This window comes from Varroa destructor, unplaced genomic scaffold, assembly GCF_002443255.2.
Source record: "Varroa destructor unplaced genomic scaffold, Vdes_3.0 BEIS01000005.1, whole genome shotgun sequence".
Classification (NCBI taxonomy): Eukaryota; Metazoa; Arthropoda; class Arachnida; order Mesostigmata; family Varroidae; genus Varroa; species Varroa destructor.
Window position 1 is genome coordinate 30,859,660 of NW_019211458.1, and position 21,280 is coordinate 30,880,939.

The 21,280-nt window shown below is 38.4% G+C and overlaps 2 protein-coding genes across 11 annotated transcripts in view; one reads left to right on the forward strand and one right to left on the reverse strand.

Moving 5' to 3' along the window:
- Positions 1 to 17,746, reverse strand: mus301 (mutagen-sensitive 301). Of its 8 annotated transcripts, none has more exons than XM_086991113.1 (25): positions 17,606 to 17,723; positions 15,338 to 15,549; positions 12,219 to 12,426; positions 11,764 to 11,894; positions 11,222 to 11,309; positions 10,753 to 10,883; positions 10,051 to 10,143; positions 9,641 to 9,726; positions 9,090 to 9,174; positions 8,568 to 8,657; positions 8,210 to 8,344; positions 7,681 to 7,806; positions 7,321 to 7,501; positions 6,800 to 6,840; positions 6,130 to 6,296; positions 5,121 to 5,236; positions 4,662 to 4,788; positions 4,270 to 4,327; positions 3,935 to 4,001; positions 3,616 to 3,706; positions 3,130 to 3,264; positions 2,514 to 2,585; positions 1,688 to 1,760; positions 1,394 to 1,432; positions 1 to 1,189 (listed from the first exon to the last, which is right to left on the reverse strand). In XM_086991113.1, the coding sequence occupies exons 2-25, from the start codon at positions 15,542 to 15,544 to the stop codon at positions 1,064 to 1,066; spliced, it is 2,673 nt and encodes an 890-aa protein (XP_086847239.1). In that variant the 5' UTR covers positions 15,545 to 15,549; positions 17,606 to 17,723; the 3' UTR covers positions 1 to 1,063. The 8 variants fall into 8 exon arrangements, with proteins under 8 accessions (XP_086847239.1, XP_086847240.1, XP_086847244.1 ...); XM_086991114.1 differs by having other exon boundaries at positions 15,338 to 15,552; XM_086991118.1 differs by lacking the exon at positions 17,606 to 17,723 and adding an exon at positions 14,947 to 15,024 and having other exon boundaries at positions 15,338 to 15,475.
- Positions 17,738 to 21,280, forward strand: part of LOC111251529 (uncharacterized) — a 16,163-nt gene continuing 12,620 nt past the window's right edge. For 2 of the 3 annotated variants that reach the window (XM_086991124.1, XM_086991125.1), the window contains exons 1-2: positions 17,740 to 17,873; positions 18,119 to 20,181. The gene's annotated coding sequence lies outside the window, so the exon portion shown is untranslated. Of the gene's footprint in view, positions 17,874 to 18,118; positions 20,182 to 21,280 lie in introns of all 3 variants that reach the window. The other variant, XM_086991126.1, reaches the window with a different exon arrangement.

The following is a 21,280-nucleotide window of genomic DNA, read 5'->3' on the forward strand; positions in this document are numbered from 1 at the left end:
TTTCTTCTACCATACCTTATTATTATTATTATTCTTATTATTATTATACAAGCATACATCTAACCTGTGGAATATTTTAGGGTAGGGTAAATGAGGTGCATCAAACCGTGACTTGTTACAAATTGGTCATTTCTTTTTCACTCTCCAGCGCCATGCCATTCCTCCGATCAAGAACGAGGTACATCGTGTTCAGGATTAACACTGTTCTATCTTAAGGCAGCATGGGATGAAATGAAGTAAAAACGATAGCAAGCCCGATTTGGCATAACTTTTTCACTTGAAAACGCTCTCTCAGAAAATAGATGCCCTTTTGTGAGTATCGTTCGCCAACATATTACTTTGCTTTGTTGCATTTTCATAAATGTCGTAGCGTAAAAAACAGATTACAAACTTGTACTTATATATATATATATATATATATATATATATATATATATATGTTAGGGCAAAAGTCTCTCAACAGTTTAAAAAATTGTTTGACAGCTTGAGAGGCTTGACTATATTTTTTTTACTTTCTTGTTTTCACTGGATCAGACTCTCGTACTACTAATGCTGCTAACGTAAAATCGACACTTTCAAACTGTTGACTTTTCCCCATATATTTATATATAATAGCATAGTAATTTTGCCAATATTAGAACACATTTTTTACCTTCACTGACATGTTTTGCTAGCAAAACTAGATGATTGTTTTTAAAATTATATAAACAGTAGCGTGAAATTATGATTATATAAATCGTTCTTCCAACCTTCAGCGAAGGTTGCTTGATATTAAAACTAACAAGCACTTACAACGACTTTATAAAATTTCCTACAACGGAATATTTCGACGGCCACGTACAGGCACGCCATTGTTGCGTTTTTCATGTACTAGTTATCGACGGTGACGTAGCCCTTCTCTAGTTCGCGTAACAAGACAAATACATAAACACGATTATAAAACAAAACTACAAGATAAGCACGTTTATCACCGTTGCACGCCTTTGCAGCAGCGTCTGTCGTTCAATTCTTTGAAGGGATGTTTCGCTCAACGATAATCGAATAAGTTCGTTGCTGTAGTCTTTTAAACGTTGATAAAAGAATACAGTAACATATCGGCTTGTTCCTGAAGATCCTCGGCCTTTTTGAGCAATAGGTGCTTGGCAGTAGCTACCATTTGCGTAGCGATTTTCCGAGAAAGGTGATCAACCTAAGCGAAAGGATGGTAAACATTGACATGTTAGAATAGGTCTAGTAAAATAGGTGCGAGTAAGACCCCACTTTTTGGTCGCCACTTGAAGTGTACTTGTATTGTATATAAATGAACAGCTTCTGGGGTGACTAGAGCAAGCCCGTCGGAAATGTACATTTTCTCGGTAAGAAAAAAGGGATCAGCGATATTACACCTACTCACGAAACAAGGCAGTTTCATCTTGAGAACGATAGGCGGGTGCTGAAAAAATGAATTCAGTCAAATATGAAGTCTGAAAGGGCTGAGGACTTTGGGTTGCGTACCTGTGGCTAGCCAGTTATCAACAGAAACCAACAAACACCAGAAATCAGCACTAAGCACCATCATCAAAAAAGAATATAGTCTCTTAAACATCAACACTAACTATTTTCTAAAAGCAGATCTACGAGTATAAAGATATCCCCCTGTCAGGGTAATATCAGATATACAATGCATATACTATGGATATGCACGAACCTTTCTAACGAGTTCGCCGGGGTCTGCCTTAGCTACTGCTGAGAGTGTTTTGAATCCAGCATTATATAATTGCCTGAAACAAAACGTCAGCGTGTGTTTGTATTGCTAAAAAGCGTTTAACTAGAATTTCTGCATTGGCATCGCGGACTCAGTGGTTTGAGGCTTTCCTTGCACTCCATGGAGGTTGACAAATTTTGAATGAGATAGGCATTTACAAAAGTTTTCTTTACAGTCGATTTGCAGCTGTCCCGTTCTGCTGTTTCGCATTACTTCAGGAACTTGTGAGTAGTGGACAGAATACCAGAAATCTCAATGCTTTTTTATTTACTGGTATCGTAGATATTGCTGGTAAGCATTGCTTCGAACGGCTGTCCCTTTTCAACACAAAACGAAGTGTACCTTTACCCAGTTTCCAACCTGGACCATTCATGTGTCTCGTTTCTAAGTTTTGCAAGCAAACACTCTACCGCTGCACTACCGTGTAAACCAATATCGCACGCAATCTGGACGTACTGAGCAGAACAAATAACTACTATATTCTTTATATAGCACGGATTTTCTTTCACAGTAGGATCGTATTCATCCAGGTTCAGTCCTTGTTTCTCCACTTGATAAAGTTGTTGCCGCTGCACCATCAATGGGATTATAGTATTAATGTAGGAATTAGTATAAAGTGCGCCTGACTTCGTAAAACAGTTGGAAAGTACTCGTTCAGTACGAATATGTTAGATCCTCAAATAATGTTTTTCAGCGCCTCATTTAAAAACTAAGAATATATAAATATTACTCGTATATTAAAGTCTGATGTATTTCTAGTTACACTAACCTGGCTCGGCCTCGCTTCACAGCAGGCAATTCTAGCAACTCGATGAGTTCCATGGACGAGCAGTGAGTCAACCTATCGAGATCGCAGGAATCAATAATATGCAGAATAAAAGCAACCGCTATCGCTCAGTTGAAATCCATGTACGTCTGGTTCAATAGTTTTAGTACCTATTATGAACGAGTTGCGCTGATGACTCTTAAATAGTGTCGCCGATAGTACATTTGGTAATAGCATTGAAAATTCATCCTACAGTCTGTTAGATTAAATATCTAAAATTAAATTAGTTAGTACAAGACGCTTTCATTTTAAGAAGGTAAACATTGAATGTTTTTTTTAAACATATTTGCATTCTTGAATACATTTGTTCTCTGATTACTACTAAGCAAATAATATTTTAAAACAACCTTAGATTCTCTCATGCGTACTTTTGAGTCTACGCAACCCATCAATTTGAGTGTCGTAAAAAGCGCTTTAAAGTTTATGCAACTGATATTTTTGAGAGTTAATCACATTTGATACAATAATGAATACGCTTGAGACATCAGCATATACTTTGGTTTATAGAACAACTAAGCATTGAAGAAAAATTAGCGGAAATTTGATAGACTGAACGTACCTCTCTACGAATGCGGGTAGCAAATCGCGCAACGCCCAAAACTCCTCCAGGCCTTCACAAAAATGTGAGATTGAAAGAGCGTGCGAAGTCGCCTGTGAGAGAAGACTTTGAACGGAGCCCCGATGCTCCTCAAATCTACGGTTAGAAAATAAGCATGATATATAAAACATCGTTTGATACTAGATATTATCACTATCATTTATTTACACCTTCGTCTGATATACATACAAGCTGAACACAGAATAATATAGCAGTACCTTAAAATAGTCAAAAAGATAAAATATCAAAATGACTCAGGACACCATGCCTTGGTGAACTGCCTTATGACACACATTGGGTGTGTACAGTTAGATACAAATTAATGCTGATAGTCATTGATTTTTGGTTGGCAAGTCTAGAAAAAGTTCTCACGAGAACTCTGGGCAGCATCCAGCTACGACAGTTAGCTGTAGATCTCACCAGAGAATATATTCAAGCCTAGCGTACCTTTCAGCCACTTCCCATACACTTTTCGTTTTCCACAAATCGTTTAGTTGAAGTGTGACGTAAAATTTGAGCAGCAGATTTCGTTCTTCCCCTGCAATGTCGATAGTGGATTCACGGCTGTTTAGTTTTAAAGCCGTGAAAGCATGCCTTTTCGTAGTGCAGTAATAAGGCCTATTCATTTTCGATTAAAATGTGTATGATATGCTATTACAAAAAAATTTGCAAAAAAATTGCAAAAGACCTCAGAACTGTTATCATACCAAGGCATAGGTATAGAAATCTTCGTTAGATCGAACTAGAATAACGCACACACACGTACCCTTGATTGTCTTATTCAGCCGAAGCCTGGTCACTAACTCCTCAGTTACCCCAATCGTTGCTGCGACCTTAAAAAAATGTAAAATTACAATTGTGATTGTTTACGTATTACGTGTATAGATTTACTAGTTTAGATTCACAGAAAATCTAAAATGTCTAGTTCTCGATGTATAGATAAAAGAAAGATCAACGGCAATAAAAATACATCTATGATCACTCGCAGTATCAGTGTAGTCAGTGTAATTCAACGACACTCTGTAGAAAACCAGCAACTCGACGAATACGAAGTGACATACACTTCCAGATATATACACGTAGCGTGACAGAATAGCTTACCTCACGATCGTCTTGCGTTAGCTCGTGATAGAGATCCAAATACAGTTCTCCTTTAAGCCTGTTGAAGAAGAGCACTAGAATGATAAGAAATTGATCACTCTTTGCATATTCCTGTTTCATACAATTACTATAACAGCGACCTTAAACGTGTTAAAATGTTTGATGCTCATTCTTGCTAATGAAGTTTGCGTCCATCCTGATTATGGAAGGCAATCCGTATGTTTGTTTGTTGGACATACGTAAGCTCTCGTTAGAAAAATAGTCCATAATTATAGATAGCTTGTGTATAGAGAAAAATGCAATGTTTGCTAACGTTAGTCAATAGAAAGGGCTTTCCAGTAATACGTCTTGTAAGCATAATTCTTAAGAATGGATCACTGTAGTACAAGTACCTTTTCGGTATCATGTCATTAGGAGTGATAAGATAGAGCAAATGGAGGTGGGTCGTAAGGGAGAGATGCGAAAGCGCCATGCGAAGATCCCGATAAAGCGTAGCAACGTCACATGGATCAATGACACCTACGAGTTCGAAGAAATCCAACAGACATGGTAATTCAGTACATAAAGGATGTCGACATATGCATGTCTATACAGCAAAAATGTTAACACATAAAATTAGTACCTCATTGATATTTTATCACTATAGTATACACTGTAAAGCCTTAGCAAAATATATAGTTACGTCTTGTTTTTTAAACTGCAGACAGGATTCCTTGGCGCGATTAATCGTTTCCGCAGTGCATTAGTCTCAATGTACACCTTCCTGATATAATATATAGTTATTTCATATATGACAAATCGAACAGGCAAAAATTCCACAGTATTTAATTGAGCTATATCCATAAACATACCTTTGAAACTAGCACTACCAAGCTTGCTTACGCTTAAGTGTCCGTTTTCATCGCACTTCAGAAGCTTCTGCTTAACAAGACTTTTTAACACCTCGTGAGCCAACTCTGTAGCAGTCCTGGTAAATTTCGAAAATATGTAACAAAGTTTTATTTAAGTAATCTAAACTTCAGCACTAGATTATTCTTTTTTTTTTTTTAATTTTCATTATTGTAATTATTACTATTGTGAAAATTTTTACCTTTACTTTAGCTTTGGAGCTTCGGTAATGATATTTGTAAAAGTCGACAATTCACAAATGACAAATACTTAAAGCATTGTTGAAATGAATCAGGTGTTTTATTTTTTATGGCTTGTATTTATCAGCATATTTGGTTAACGTCTATCGCTGCGAGACTAACTCATCCCTAGGGACGTCGCTTGTCTTAAGATGCATTTCTTTGTCGTTGTGGTAAGGTTTGGGAGGGTATGTATGTTTAAGCGCTCAAATGTCGTATAGTGACTGTCTATTTGTGATGCACGCCTAAATTCATGTCATTTTACAATAAGAAAAAAAACAGATCATACTGCTGCATTTATCAGTGCAGTAGAATATGTGAATCCCTATATCAAAAATGTATGGACAAACATTATGCAAAATGAGTTCACCAAGCAGTTACTCTCTTCTTGAGCGAAAATCATTACATTCTTTTCTCGTGTTATATTGGAAAATGGTCTCCACCAAGGCACAATTATTGACGAAAGTATCGGCATTGATAGGTCTTGGCCGTTTCAAAAATAAAAATGGCCGCCCATAGGCATTCCCACTGGTATTTTTTGTATTTTTTAGGAAGCGATACATTTGGGTTGAACTGTAGTTTGCTACTGCTCAAAGGCTTATATTTCCCTAGAAGTATTCCTATGTAAATTAGGACAAATTATCCATACAGACGTTGCTCTAAATGGCATCTCCTCTTACGGCTAAGCAATTTTATGAGACAACCAGCTGCATAAATGGATAGTCTTTTTCACCTGTCTTTATTTTGTTGGCACATTAATGTACCCTTGAAGAAATCGGAAAGAAGTTCTTTTTTTGAGACCATTTGTAAACCCACAGCGGAAATTGCAAGGGCCTCGAGGCCTCGCATGGTTAAACTAGAACGGCAGTTTTCGACGGGCGACCGAAGCAACTTCATTACCTGAAAGAAAGGTTAGTGTTACACCATGACTGCCAGTGCTGGAATGGTTATGAAGTTGATCGGCAAACGACCAAAATTATCATGGAACTTAATTAACGCTATTGTTCTCAAGTATTTCAATACGCTTTTGGTCTACAAGGAAAAGCCAAATTAGGTGGTATTTTCAAAATGTCCTCGAAGCATATCCCTCGAAAATAACCAGAGTGGTTGACCTCAACTCTTAAAAACATAGTACAGTGTATTACTGAAGAAGTAAATACATCTGAAGATATATTGTTTATACTCACATAATTCGATCACTTAAAATGAACTCAATAGATGCCGAGGGTCTTTTTTATAGTTTAAGTAAAATAAGATAAAAGAACATTTCCGGAAACGCTATACATCGGTATACTCGAGGGGACCTAAAAAAAACCAAGCCACTGGCACCAAATATTATTACATTAAAACCTATTAGGATATGCACGTTATTAGGAAGATCATGTAAATAAAATATCACCTACATCTGTTCGAAGTGAGGCCTTGCAAATAAGGATACTTTCACCTGAAAAAAGCATCACATAATACACATAACTGACAAGGTAAAAAAATCATTTGCTCGAAGAGTATACAATCGCTTATTTCTCGATTCGTCTGTATATATGACGAATTTAAGTATTTTACTAAGACGTATTAACAGCTAGACTCTGCAGTTTGAAAAACCAATTAGTACGCAATAAAAAATAACTTCCACTTGATAAGTTCATTTTTTTTGAATTTCGAATGCGTACAAATTTCCTATTGTACTTAGAATCGTCATTTCAGTGCACAATACTACAATAATAATTGTAACTACGGATATTTTGTAATTTACTACAGACTTGGCCACGCAACAGAATTAGTATTTCAGATCATAATTCAATACTGTATGTATTACCAATTCCAGAAGTAACATAATTAACAAATTAGCTTTTTGTCTACTCCATTTCGGCTTCCCATTATATTCTCCTATTCCATCGATAATTAGTTTTTTGTTAGTTCCAACCTGATGTATCGAGACCAGCACGACCAGCTCTTCCAATCATTTGTTTATATTTGGCGGGTGAGAGGAATTCGACGCCAACGTATGGAGACTTGAGTATAACTCTTTTCGCTGGGAGATTCACTCCGGCAGCTAATGTCGACGTACAGCACAAGCAGCAGATTGTACCTTCCAGATAAGCTTCCTGAGCGGGAAAAATAACCGAGAATAGTAGAAAACAATTCTAAAAATAATTACGCGCCGTTCAAATATTTACAGAAGGGAAAATTAGAAATGAAAAAACTGATCGGTCTGCGTCATGCACAGCGAATCTAGTAAGTATAGTTAGTCGACTAGGGAAAAACAATAAGTGCTTGCACAAACCTCAATTAGCTTCCGTTCGTCATGGGTGAGTCCACTGTGGTGGTAGGCCACGCCATACGGGATGGTCTTCATGAGAACGGGGCAAACCCTCTTCTCGTCTCCTTTAAGAGCCTTCAGTAAGCCAACCTGCCAGTGGAGTAACAGTAGGTCGATTGGGTTTTATGTGTACGCAACTAAATTTTTAATTTACAAGATAGCAATTTTTGCGAAATAAACGATGTCAGATATATGGCGATATCCAGTTTATTGAAGCTTCATATATATTCACATGTTTTTCTTGCGTCCTAGGATGGAGTATATCAATCAAGTGTTCTGTAGGACCCTCTTGCTATTGTTCTTTTCGTGATAATACTCGCACTATGCATTCAGCTAAGTCAAAGTTTGTCCGGATACGAGATTACTTCAACTCGACATACAACGCAATAACAATCGACAACAAAAATGAAAATGTTTCCTTGCCGATCTAGGAGAATGCCGGACCTTCAAGATGTTGTCGAGATTCTGCTAAACGGGACGGCACTGTACTTACTTTATTACTGACTTTATGGTTTCGTAGCTCAGGATCAAGAAATCGTGCGAGCGTGAGGGCTACGCTTTCACAGTTTTTTCGAGTGGGACAGAAGACAAGGACGGAGGAAGACGGTATCACTTCACTAACCAGGGTCTGCAAATGTTTTTACATTACGCATTGAGAATGAATACAATATCAGGTCCGTTTTAGAACTTCATAGAAATAAGGTACAGCTTAAGATATTATTTTATCAAGTGTCTAACATTAGGGTGTTTTCGACTGTTACGTTGTAGTTACTGCAGCACTTCTTGTATTTCGATAACGTTTAAAAGTACAGTTTTATTGGTAGATAAAACGACGATTTAAAAGTTCTTACGGTAACGTGATCCGGATCAGATTTTTCCTGCTCCTGTGTTGTAGCTTTTGGCAGCATCCGGTTGAAACGTAACTCAAATTGTTTCCCAACCTGTATTAAATACACGTGACATCGTACGAATTTACCCGTTACACCCCGTTGTTCCTTACCAGAAAATGACAATCAGTGAGACTTCGCCCTAACATACATCATTCATATGTAATAATATGAACTGAAAATATGAGGAATCATATTTGGGACGTGATTCAAGTAAGCTTGCTTATTCTTTTTTGAATCTTCGTGGCACATCGAAAACCTCCAAGTTAAGGTCGTCTAGCATTGAACTAACTATATATTATTTTAGTATTTCAAAATGACGCAACTTTAAAATCGTGCGACATGTTAGGACACTTTTTTATATTCTGAAGATGCTCGTATTTTTCGAAATCCGAACCTATTCACTTGAATATCATCATTCAGAATTTCAACAGGGAAGTTAAAATAGGCTATAGAAAATCAGAAAATTCGACCGGTCGACATTACCTCAAGAACGGTGTGATCAATGCTTATAAACTCCACGAGATCAACGGGACGAAAATTGCCAATATACGTTTCAGCATCCAGAAAGCTGGAAATCGAAAACGCATTTGAGGGTAAAACTTAGCTTCTATAAAGATCAAAGAGAGGTTAATAATTGGTTAACAAAACTATTTTGAATATGATGTAAATAGATATCGTTTCATTATTGCAGATAATCTTTAACCCTGCTGATACAAGATTTATCTGATTTTTCGAATTATGCTGAATAGTATACAACTGTCGATTAATACGAGTAAAATTCCGATCTACGACAAATAGAGTTCTGCTTGGCTGCTCATCCCCTGAGCACTTAAACAGAAAACACGTATAATGGCACCGATATGACAAAAGTTAGTAGGATCTTGGAAAGACCTCTCAGCTTTAATATTTTTCTGTGCGCTTAAGTACTACCTACAATAATAATAATTTGTTAACCACATCTTGGTATATGTAACAGAGTTAAAAATATGTAAGACTTCCTTGAAATATGTGAAATACTACTATGGGATATTAACCTTGCGAGCTCCTCGATGTTGCCAATCGTTGCACTCATTCCGACAATTTGCGCACGTGATGCACTTTTCAACTTAACAAGAAGTATCTGTTGAATATATTAACTGGCTTATAAACAGTTCTAACGAAAGGGCGAAGAACTAACCTTATGATATTGAAACGAAGTCTAAACGTTAGAGTAGATTATTTCTCGATAGTAGACGCGCAGGCACTCACAGGGTTTGTAGGTTTAGAACGTAGCATGGGCGAACATAGAGAACTATTGAATATCTCGTAGGTGCATTTTCCAAATAATATCTGTTGTCCTAAACGCTAATTTTTTTCCCAAGTTAAACTGTGTGGCCCTATAATATTTAAGAGCGTGACTTTGCCACTAATACATCTAACTATATTAAAAAAACGGGACCTATACCTCGAGACCAGCTCCTCGAGTACTACCGTCTCCTACCATATGTAGCTCGTCAACAATCACCATACCGAGTTCATCTAATCTCTTGGTCTCCACCTAAAAAAAGAATTCGCTCAATAATAAAAAGTACGTAAGCTAGTCGAATGAATGAATAAACACAATGCAAACTATTAAGCGACATGTATTCTCTGTAAGCTTTGACGCTTTTTATTTCCAGGCTCATTATTGCAATTAAAAATTGAAAAAAAGAAATTTATTTTGATGAGATACTGAAAGTGTTTTAGTTTCCCGCATTTAGTTTCTCAGATCGTTGAGAATTTTGTTACATTATTGAGTGTCGCTAACAATCTTATCCATTACTAAGGAAAAATTTATCCTAGTAGCTTGATTATGCTTTATATGAAAAGAATGCCCTGAATTTCGGCCGCTAAAACTACTCTAAGATATTACAGACATGGCAAAAAATTCAAGGATAAGTTTCCTATCCTACATAATCTTTTAAAGTAAAAGAAAAGTAATATATGTATTCAGACGTATGTGATATATTGCATAACTGCGCATTCCAGCGTTTGCAGCAAATTTTAGAACCTCTAGCAAGTTAACTAGATAAAAAATGATCGACATCTATAGGGAATGACACTCAATTTATTTACAAGCAAAAATAAAAACAGCTCTGGATAGAAACGACAAAGTTAACTAACGTACAAGAGAGTTGACAAGAAAGTGCGCTTTTTCGATTGTAGCGATAAAAATCGAGGGTCGTTTCTTTCGGTCAATCGGCGGAATTTTACCAGCTTTGCCTGCATATTCCTCCACAAGAAAACCCAACTCGATACCTGTAAAAACACAACAAAAATGACGTTATTATCATTTTCTGTGACGAATATTTAAATGCGTTCTGTTACTTCTTAAACTTTATACATACTTGATTCGATCTTGTATTACACAAATTTAATTCATTCGTAACGTAAGGTTGCTGCATGCATCAAAAATATGTGCTAATCACTCAGCTGGTAAAACAAGTGAAACAAAACGGGGCGATCTTCGTTTATTTCGTTTTCATCATAGCAAAACTAAGATTTTGCTCATTTTCTTATTTAATGAAAAAAAAAAACGTATATATTGTTAATTTGGGAAAGACGCGAGTGAATTGTAAGAAACGTGTAGGACGTACCGAAATCAGCTAGTGCTCGAACCTTTTCCTGAACGATGGAGACAAAAGGAAGTATGAAGAGCACATTTTTTCGTCGAAGCAACATCTCCTAGAAAGGTTTAAAGTCATCGGCGAAACAGGTACGGTAATTATTCTACTTTTACAAGGCCCATCCATACAGTGTTTATGATACTGAGTTGCGGCCTCATTTAGCTAGGTGTTCTTGTTAGTACATTAAATGAAAAATACTACTCACACAAAATCCTGACAATTAGGGGAACGGTTATATTTAGATTTGACTTCATCTCCTAGACGTCACATACATCGCTATAAACTATTCTATAATGTTCGTGTCGATAAATGAAAAAAGACTTTTTTTACGATATGTCGTTCTACTGTGAAACAAACAAGTTTTTAATGGTGAGAAAAATTCACGTTTATATTGATGATTGCTTAGCAACGATGTGTACAGGATGGTGTCATTATTCTCGTGTTACCCTTAATTTAGATAACTTGAATCGGAGTCAAAGCTCTCACGATCAAATAAAACTAGAAGTTATTACCTTAAATGCGAGTATTTCGGCCACAAGAGTTTTTCCACCGCTTGTGGGGAGTGAATAAATAAGGTTTCTTCGGGCTTCAAGAGCTGGTAGGGCTAGGCATTCGCGCTGCCAGTCGTACAACGTAGATATACCTGGAATGAAAGATACCAAAGTAGCAAATTTTCGTCAGACCCGTAATGCACTCATGGATGAAGGACAAAAATATGCGCAAATTCACATAGCTCCTGTCCAACGTGAAAGACTTAGAATATCTTCTGGTAAGACAATAACTCAAACGGAAAGCTTTCCAAATGATTTGACATTAGTTTTTTTATACAGACCATATTCGAAACATTTTCGCAGTAGCATCATATCAACGAGACAGGGTAGAACATGCGTCTTGTCGCCTCTGTTTCACTGGAAACGAATGCGACAAAACTGCGCAAGTTATACGAGCAGAGCATACGGAAACATACCGCGACTCTTTTGCAGAAGATCTTTGACGAGAGAGGGAAGCCCGAAAAAGTCGGCACAACCATGAATAGTGATGGTTTTATTAAACTGCGAGGGATCGTTTTTGTCTATTAGTTGCTGACATTGCTGCTGAGACTCTTCAAGCAATAAACTCATTCCTAACTGAGTTGCCTCTTCCTGGCGCTGGTTATAGCGCAAGCGCTCTGTTACCTGAAATATGTCAGCAAAGAGATGAGGCCTGAATTCGCACCTGTGTGAAACAAGCGATTCATTGCATGGATGAAAAATCACTGTAAATATGTTTCCAAAGCATAACAAAACCAACCAAACGAGTTTAATTGTTCTAACACTAGCACATTAATACGACTTAGGTAGCTACCCTTTGCTGTTATAGACCAACGCGTATTTGAATTTCGAATAACACTGCCTTCAAGTGTTGCTTCAGATGGCTGACATCATAACAATACGACACATGCCCACCCTGAATCTCGAGCCCCCACCGGAGCACTTTTTTGGTGCTCAGTTTAAGCTCATTATTTAAGCACCTAGTTATAAAGAATATGATACTCAATAGAATTGGAACCTGTAGTTCCCTGTTGTCACAGTTTAATAAATCAAGACAGTGCACTAATATTTTTCAAATAATACTGTGTACGGTGCAACTCTTTACGACGTTTAATTTGTGTATCTTTCCCATTAAGAGATCTACTATTGGTAAATCTTCTCGAACAGAAAATTACTTCCCCATGCGTGTTTACGACGTTTAATTTATGTATCTTTCCCATTAATAGACCTATTACTGGTAAATCTTTTCGAACAGAAAATTACTTCCCCATGCGTGTTTACCATCGTTGTTCATCCAATTTTAGCCTATATCGCGTCGCCATTTTTGATCCTCCACAGGAATTTCCAAACATGCGTCAAAGGCTAGCGGGTTAAAGAAAATAAAAACCGGGGTCGAGGCACGGAACAACACACTAATACCCTTTAAATCCAGTTACATTCATGCTTTGTTCTTCCTTCTTCCATATGCCCAGCCTTAATACGCAAACCAGCTCGCCTGCTTGGCCCGTTTCTCCTGTTCTTTTTCATCAAAATAGATCGCACAGCCAAGTCGCGTATGCGTGGACAACACGTTTTTATTCTACCATTAGCCGCTTCTCGCTTTACTGCTACTGACGTCTGCATGCTGAGTATCTTCTTAGCAGTACTTTCCTTCATTTCATCTCATCCGGCCAGTGCCAACACTTCCAGTTGCCACGCATTGGCAGCAGCACCGCCACAACACGACTACCCTGAGCGCCGCCTCCAGATTCTGCCATTCTCTTTGTTTTTCCTTCGTATTTCTTGCTCTGACCCACTCTCGACTTCGCATTGCCCTCTTCGTATCCTTGGTGTACTTATTTGTAGCAGGGGCCGTTATTGCTGCTAGCTTGACTAGGGCCGATCGCGGTCCCTCTGCGGCCTTTTCAATCCCTGCCCCTGCCGTTGGGTTCATGTGTATACCCCAGCCGACTGTTCTCTGCCGCTACAGCGGCCGCCGCGATCAATGAGCCGCAAAGTATCGGTCGAAACCGAGCACACTGCGTAGGAAGGAAAGAAGGAAACTGGTTGTGCTACAACTGACCTAGTGTGGTGTTACTGGTCTGCTGGATGTCTGAGGGTTCTGGTTTATGTCGAGCCGTCTGAGAAGTCGACGTCGAATGTACAGTGAACATTTTCTTGCGCTGAGTCTCCAACCCATGTCTTGTCTACAAACTGGGCTGCCTGACTGGCTGGGCGTTTGCTTGCCGTCTAGCATGGCAACTTCGCTTTCTTGTATGCACAACGCCTTAAATGTTGTGAATAAATAGCATAGCGGTTGAAATTCATACGATTAGTGAACAGAACTAGCCGAATAGATCTTACGATCAGTTCTATAATAGACGCCATAGTAAGCTGCAGTTCTTAGTCCAAGGCTCCAAGTAGTTGTTACTAAGAATATACTCGACAATTTCTCATAGTTAGCAGTTAGGAAATTTAGAACATAATTAATGGAAATGACGAGTATACTAACCTGAAATAAGGGCATTTAGTTTTGGTATTGACTATAGTGAAGTTAGTCAACCTAAAAAAAAACATATCCGTTTCCTAGTCCTTTCGTCAATATCAAGCGAAGTATGTTTTTTGCCATATCAAAGCGTAGTTTAAAATTGCCAGCCAAATATTTTACACCTATCAAGGTAGCGCCATCTATGCCGCTACTCATCTATCAAATATATATAAAATTATATAATAAACAGTCGTTTTCACTAGCCAAAACCGTTTACGTAAGGTACTTTGTTGCATACAAAGCTGCACATCATTTGCAATTCGACGCATTCAGTTAGCTATTCTGATTTTCACAGTAAAGCCCCACCCGTCCCCCACCCCACCCCTTTTTTACTTTGGGGACGGTGCATGTGGGGGGAAAGCGAAGTGGAATTTGACGCTTTTGAACGGCGTGGGCTTTCTTGCACTGAAAGCAGAGTACTTCATATAATTACGTTTTTAATTTTAGATTACTGTTTGGAATCACCAATAAGTTTCCATTATTTATTTCAAGTCATCTTCTCTGCGTTTTGAACTCGTATACATGAATACCAATCTAAGCAAATTCTAGGTACCCAAGTAAAGTCAAATTTATATTAAATACCATTGAGGGTATATCCTTCGTGCTTGCAGACGTACTACTTACAAATCAGTATTTACCTTGACGGCCTTGAGGTTTGTGAGCTTTCTGTTTGTTTAATAAGTCAGCATATATTTTCTGCGCTGGTCAGGTTGCGTCTGTGGTAAACCAAACCCACTTTTAAATGAAGTTACTTTTCATGTGATTTTTTAGACTGCCATCGTGCTAATAAACATATTTATCTATTTCGTATGCCATATACTCAGTGTCTACAAATATTTGTTCCTCAATTATGCGCAGCTACTTTTATAATACTCCGTTTTCGAAAGTTGCATTATGTAATATATAATGTAGATTTTACCTTTGTTCTTTAAATTCGTTTATTTTTCTGCTGCAATGGGAAACAGAGGATTATCACGAGTTTACCTTTCCGCCAAGTATCACAAATTTCTTTAAGTGTTTAATAATTACCTGGTCCAAGATGGACATGCTTAGCACGGCATCTTGTATTGCACCGTTCAGGTTTGAAGTGTTGAGGTTTGATAGCACCGAACGTCTCCGTTTAGTGGGACTTACTGTAGATGAACTATTTGACGAAGCATGGCGGGCCTTTTTCATAGGGAAATCGGTATCTTCCAAAAATGACAAATCGAACAAATCCATCGAATCATCCGCCATCGCAACTGCTAAAACCAAAGTATATATGGAAATAGCTAGTCAAATTAATCAGTCGGTATTAGCACATACATACCTTGAAATAATTCTAATTCATACGCATATTTAAGCTACTGGACAATACTACTAAATAAAAAAACGTTTCAACCATTTAGTTCTATACCAAGTGCAGATGTTTCAATCATGCGAATCTCTAAAGCCTGCAATGTAATCCCCGCAAGATTCAATGAACCCCTATCTTTTGAACAGTTTTTTCACTCATTACAACAATTGATTCCCTGATCTGCTTCCATTTTTTCTTGGATGTTCTCGATGCCTGAAAGCTTTTTCCATCATGTTTTTCTTTAGCTTTGAGGAAAGAAAAGTCATAGGGGGCTAGATGTGGAAAATGCGAGAGCAATACAGCCGTCGAGTTTTTGCAAAAACACGACAGGTAGTGACATTTCGACTGGCGTATTATCGTGATGAAGAACTAACAACCTGTTCTTTTAGAGTTTATAGCTATCTTGCCGAATAGCACTACGTTACGTTTTTGACACTCGTTGGTAGTACCCCCTACTGACAACAGAGCGACCGGTTCACAATGTGCGACCCTTATAGATCCAAAATACTGCGAGGGTAAACTTTGCTTACAGCTTTCATAGGTCTGGGATTGTTTTGAGAGCGAAACTCAGTCGATTGTGCTTGTGCCCGCATATTATATTCGTATACTGACGGTTCTTTCTAGCGTCCAAATGGCTTTGGTTTCAAAATGGTTAAAAATTACGTGTATGAGATGTTAGGTCTTCTTCACATTTTCGTTCATGTTTGTCAGTCTGTGCAATGGCGACATGAGATTAGAAATTGTGTTGAGTTTTTATCATTTATGACAACATCTACATGCAATAGCAGATTATTTACGTAGTTATATATATATATATATATATATATATATATTTTACTCAGATATGACATGTAGTTTATCCTGAATAACTGTAGATAATACTTGATTTAGCTACAAATGGACAAAGCTCAGTTAATAATAGAGCACAAACCCATTCAACATAGTTACTATGCGCATGTAAAATTTATGTGTCCGTAGTTTAATGGGGGAAAGGATTACAAGGGATGTGGATAAAATGTTAGTTTTTACAGCCTGTGCCGCTCATACGACTACAATTTACTTTACTCTAGAAAAGTAAAAGCGGTCTTAATTCAAACTGAGTAACGACGTATTTCTTGACTTCATGGATGTCCGCATACTTTGAGACGGAAGCTGCTTGAGAACAGTTATGTAATACCATTACCATTCCGCTAAGTTCGTATATATTCGCTGCAGGTTTCTTATCTGAACGATAAATGAACCCTGACTGAAAAAGGCCTTGCAGGCATTCCTTTTTTTCATATATTTTACAGAATTCGTTTAGCAGTGTACGTCACACGTAGCAAAATCCAAATGGTTTATGAACAAACAGAGACCTAAACAAAGGAACTAGAAATGTATTGTACTAGGTTCAATCAGATAGAATCAGTTTTGCTATAATTAATTTACTGTAACTTTTCCGATTATACTGAAGTAATTATTAATCTTAAAACGCACACTTCCCTTCAAATTACAGACTTACAAAGCGGACTGTATCAAAACAACAACCCTAAATGATTTTTTGATAGTTTAATTTCTTTGCTTTTTAACCTTTACTTGACCTTGTGCCAGTATATAGTATAATTAATGAAAAATTCAATTTACCCACGCTTTTGATACACACAAACAGCTTTTCGCAAAGAGTTTCCATCATTTCTATTATTCAATGAATTGGATCGGGATTCACAATAGAGGTGGTCAGCTTACTTTTTTTATAGGCCTAACCGTGTTCTACATGCAATATCCGGTTCGATTGTGCTTGTAAATCATTATGTAGCTCTATGCTGTGCCATAATTACCTCCGAGCCCTTATCCTAATCTTATATGATGTCAAATACACATGCCGCCGCCACGAATTATACAAATCCTATGTTATCTCTTTATAAGATCTGATTACTTTATATAGACCGTATCTTTCTCTTTATATCTGTCAATATGCTTACATTTTTTGAATGCGAATTTTGTTTGACTCTTCCAGCAAGTTTCACTCGCGTAACAGTAAATACAGCTGACGAGGCTTCCAACTGCTATTAGAAGGTCACCATGTATCCATCGGCTATAATTTCACTGTACATTTATGGAGAGAGCGTCAACTGTTAATTTTATATTGAAAAGCCTGAAAAATTAGAAATGGCATACACTAGGCTGGTATTCAGGCATATAGTACCATGGAGGATGCTGACAGCCTCTGTCAACTCGCTTTGTTCTCAGGTAAGAAGTATCACACGTTCGCGCCACAACTTATCGATTACCTGTCTTAATGTTGACATTTACTCAAAGTGAGCAGACGATACCTTTAAGCCACTGCACTCTGCAGCTCAAAATGGCGGGCTATTCAAATCCGAGAGGACTAATAGTGAAAAATGTTTTTCATAACATATTGGCTGCGTGTAACTCAGGATTCCAGTGATAGCTTACTAAAGTAATCCTTGGTCTAAATTTGAACCCTAAAATAGGCACACTTCGTTTCTACTGGAAGCCAGCCCTCTGATGTAATGCCAAAGGATGATAACAACCGTAAAACTCGAAATATAGAGGATTCAACTTAGATGGATGTAACGACGAGATGGATCAGCAAAGATTTCACATTGATTTCATAAACGGAGCCAAAAGCTAGTATGGCCATTGTGCTTCAATTTAAATTGAAGACAGCGCCAAATCTTATAAGCTTATTTGATTAAATAAAAGTTCCATGTCCAATTTAAATTGCTTTTAGGCAGATCTATTCCTAAACGTATTTACTTGGAATATCCATACGAACGTAAATTTGACTCGTCATATGATCATTGTATTATTATTAGTATCTTCAGTACTAGTTTCTCTATGTTTGGAGTGTTACGTCCGATATCGCCGTTAGACATTCCATCAGATGCTTGGGTTTGAACCTAAATAATGTGTCCCTATTAGCAGGCAAATTCATTTAGAAAAAATTATTAAGAAAAAGATAAAAAAGGACTTCAGTATTAGTATACATATATGCATAAAGTGTTAATGTATGCATTGGGTACTTGTGAGGAACTAATACTACTGCCAGCCTCGAAGAAGCCCCCGTGATTATGCAGTAATAACGTCCTTGTTTACTGAACTTAAAGACATGTAAGGAATTTGTTGGCGTGCTCTGGAAGCAAGCGGACGTGATCTGACCGAGCTCTAAGGAAAAAACGTTGAAATCTTAATTTTCTAACGAGAATTTTGGTGAGCTAGAACTTTGACCTTTTAACATCACTGTGTCAGGTGAACGATAAACAAGTTCTAGTAGAGAGTGCTGTGGAAATTTAAAGTCCCCGGATTTGTAGTGCACCAGTTTGTCCGAATCTAGTGCTGGTCCGAAATGTCAAATAGGACTTACAGAAACTTGTAGGAAAATGGACATATAAACACGAGGACAACTGGGATAGACTCTAGGATACGTATTATTCTCCGGAAACAAAACATCAAGGGATGGTAGGAAACGAAGAAGGATGACGGACTCCTTTGTAAAAGGAGGGAACGGAAGGCATTACCGATGGCAGAAGGGTATTCGGGAATGCTCCGACAGGATAACATACCGGAAGTACATATAGAGTAGCTCTGGCGACCACGAAAGGAGGGAAAACTGCGCGAGGGCATCAGTGTCGCATTAGCGGCTCCACAGCGAACAGCAAGAAAAGACGGCGGGGAGGTCATCAGACGGCTCACCAGGGCTGGATCTGTTAAAACAAATTACCGACCGATGCGCCGTGCACATAACTTTAACGAAGTCAACGAATTGTTCTGTAAAATTGCTGAAGAGCATGAAATAAATATTTAAGAACACTCAGTTGATTATAAACTCACGGTCTGGTGGTTCGGAAACCAGGACTAAAAAAAACTACGTTCCGTAAGGGGAACGCATTCCTTTGCGCGAAGAGAGCTGTAAGATGGCAGTCAGGGACTGACTGACAAAAACGAACTTTGCGACAGTTGGAGAATCCCGTCAGACTGAATTACTTTTCGAAAAAAGGAGGGACGCGGAACATTAAAGGGCAGTCAGGACGAAGCAGACGCATACTCAAGGTGCAGGAACAAACATAGAGAGGGCAGGTATCCCTATGCCTCGGGGAGAGCAAACTTTATGCTGCATGTGCAACTTACAGGTAAAGACGGTACGCTTCGAAAAGCTCAGAGTGGCAGATTTCGCGAGAGAAATTGAAGCTTTTGGTAGGTTGCAGACAAGCGATGATCTGGCAGCCCCTACCACCAAGTAATGGCCCGAAGTCGTGTTCAAACATCGCATTCGCTCGTAGTAGCATCCTCAGGGCATGCAACACTCTAGTAATGATGGTTAATCAAAGTTTCAAGAAAAACAAAGTGTTGATGAAACCGCTCTCTGCGCAGCATCCGCAACAGTTATGCTTCAGCAGGTCGGCGGTATGGCGATGCTGCAAGGCGGTAATGCGCTAAAAATTAATAAATAAAAAACAACGGACCCAATCGAAACAAGACCTCATGAATTTACAGACGTCTCAGAAAAGGCTCTACGCCAAAATGATGAAAGCAGGTGAGACATCGAGCAACCTCTTAAGGATCCTCTCAAAAATCGTCGAGAAGGGTGAGGATATAGCGGCATTACTGGTAGCAGATCTTCTGGGGTTCCATACTCCATAGAGGATGCTGGACATGCTCAGCAAAGCGGTCCAAAGGTTAGATATTGATCTCTGCGTACTTAGTGAATCAAATGCAACAATCAGATTCTTAAACGACAAATGGCGCCAGCGACATGGCGGTGTAGTGAACAAGGCAGGACAAAAGGTTGGCAATCAACAGGTTGACGGCACTAGGATTAGATAGAAATTCACATGGACAGATATAGAGGGGAAAGTGGTGTTATACAGCTGCCACCTCACAACCAACCTATAAGCAGAGGACCTGGACCGCTTTCTGAGGAGCTTAACAGAAAATCTAGAGATGCAGCCTATATTATCCTTGCTGGGGACTACAATTGAAAGGCTACAAAATAGGTAAATTTATATGCGCTCGTCAGAGGTCGTTACCTACAGGCATGGCTTGCAGAGTAAGATTTGGGGGATCACAGAATGATGTAAGGGTTTCCAACTTACTTACTTACTTGAGACCACCAAGAATCGTTAACTGATCTTAGAATCGCGGGCCAGGATGTTTTCCCAGGAGTTACAGAATGGTCAGCGACCGAGGAGGAGCTGAGCAGAAATGGTTACGACTAAAAATGTATCGACGGGTGAGCACAACAACACCTCCCCATAAGGTGATAAATGCAAAGACTCGTCCTCACCCGGCTCTTAAAAAAATTAGATTGACAGAGATTATAGACAAGCCTGCGGGGCCATGTATTATTAAGGGACTTCATAACTCAACTCTTCAAAAATAGCCGATTTGTACAGAAACAGAGATTACTCTCATGCCCAAGTCGGCAGAAAACAGATCCAACGGCCTATCGCTTAGTATGCTTTCTAAATACCACAGCAAAAATTATGGAAAATGTAATCGTTATCCGATTTGAAATAGAAGTTCGGGAGAGAGAAACGTTGTTCGAAGCTCAATACGGTCTTAGCAAATGGAAGTTTTCTCTTGCAGCTGTCAGTTCAAGTTCTTGATAAAGCGCGCCAAGGGAGACAGAAAAC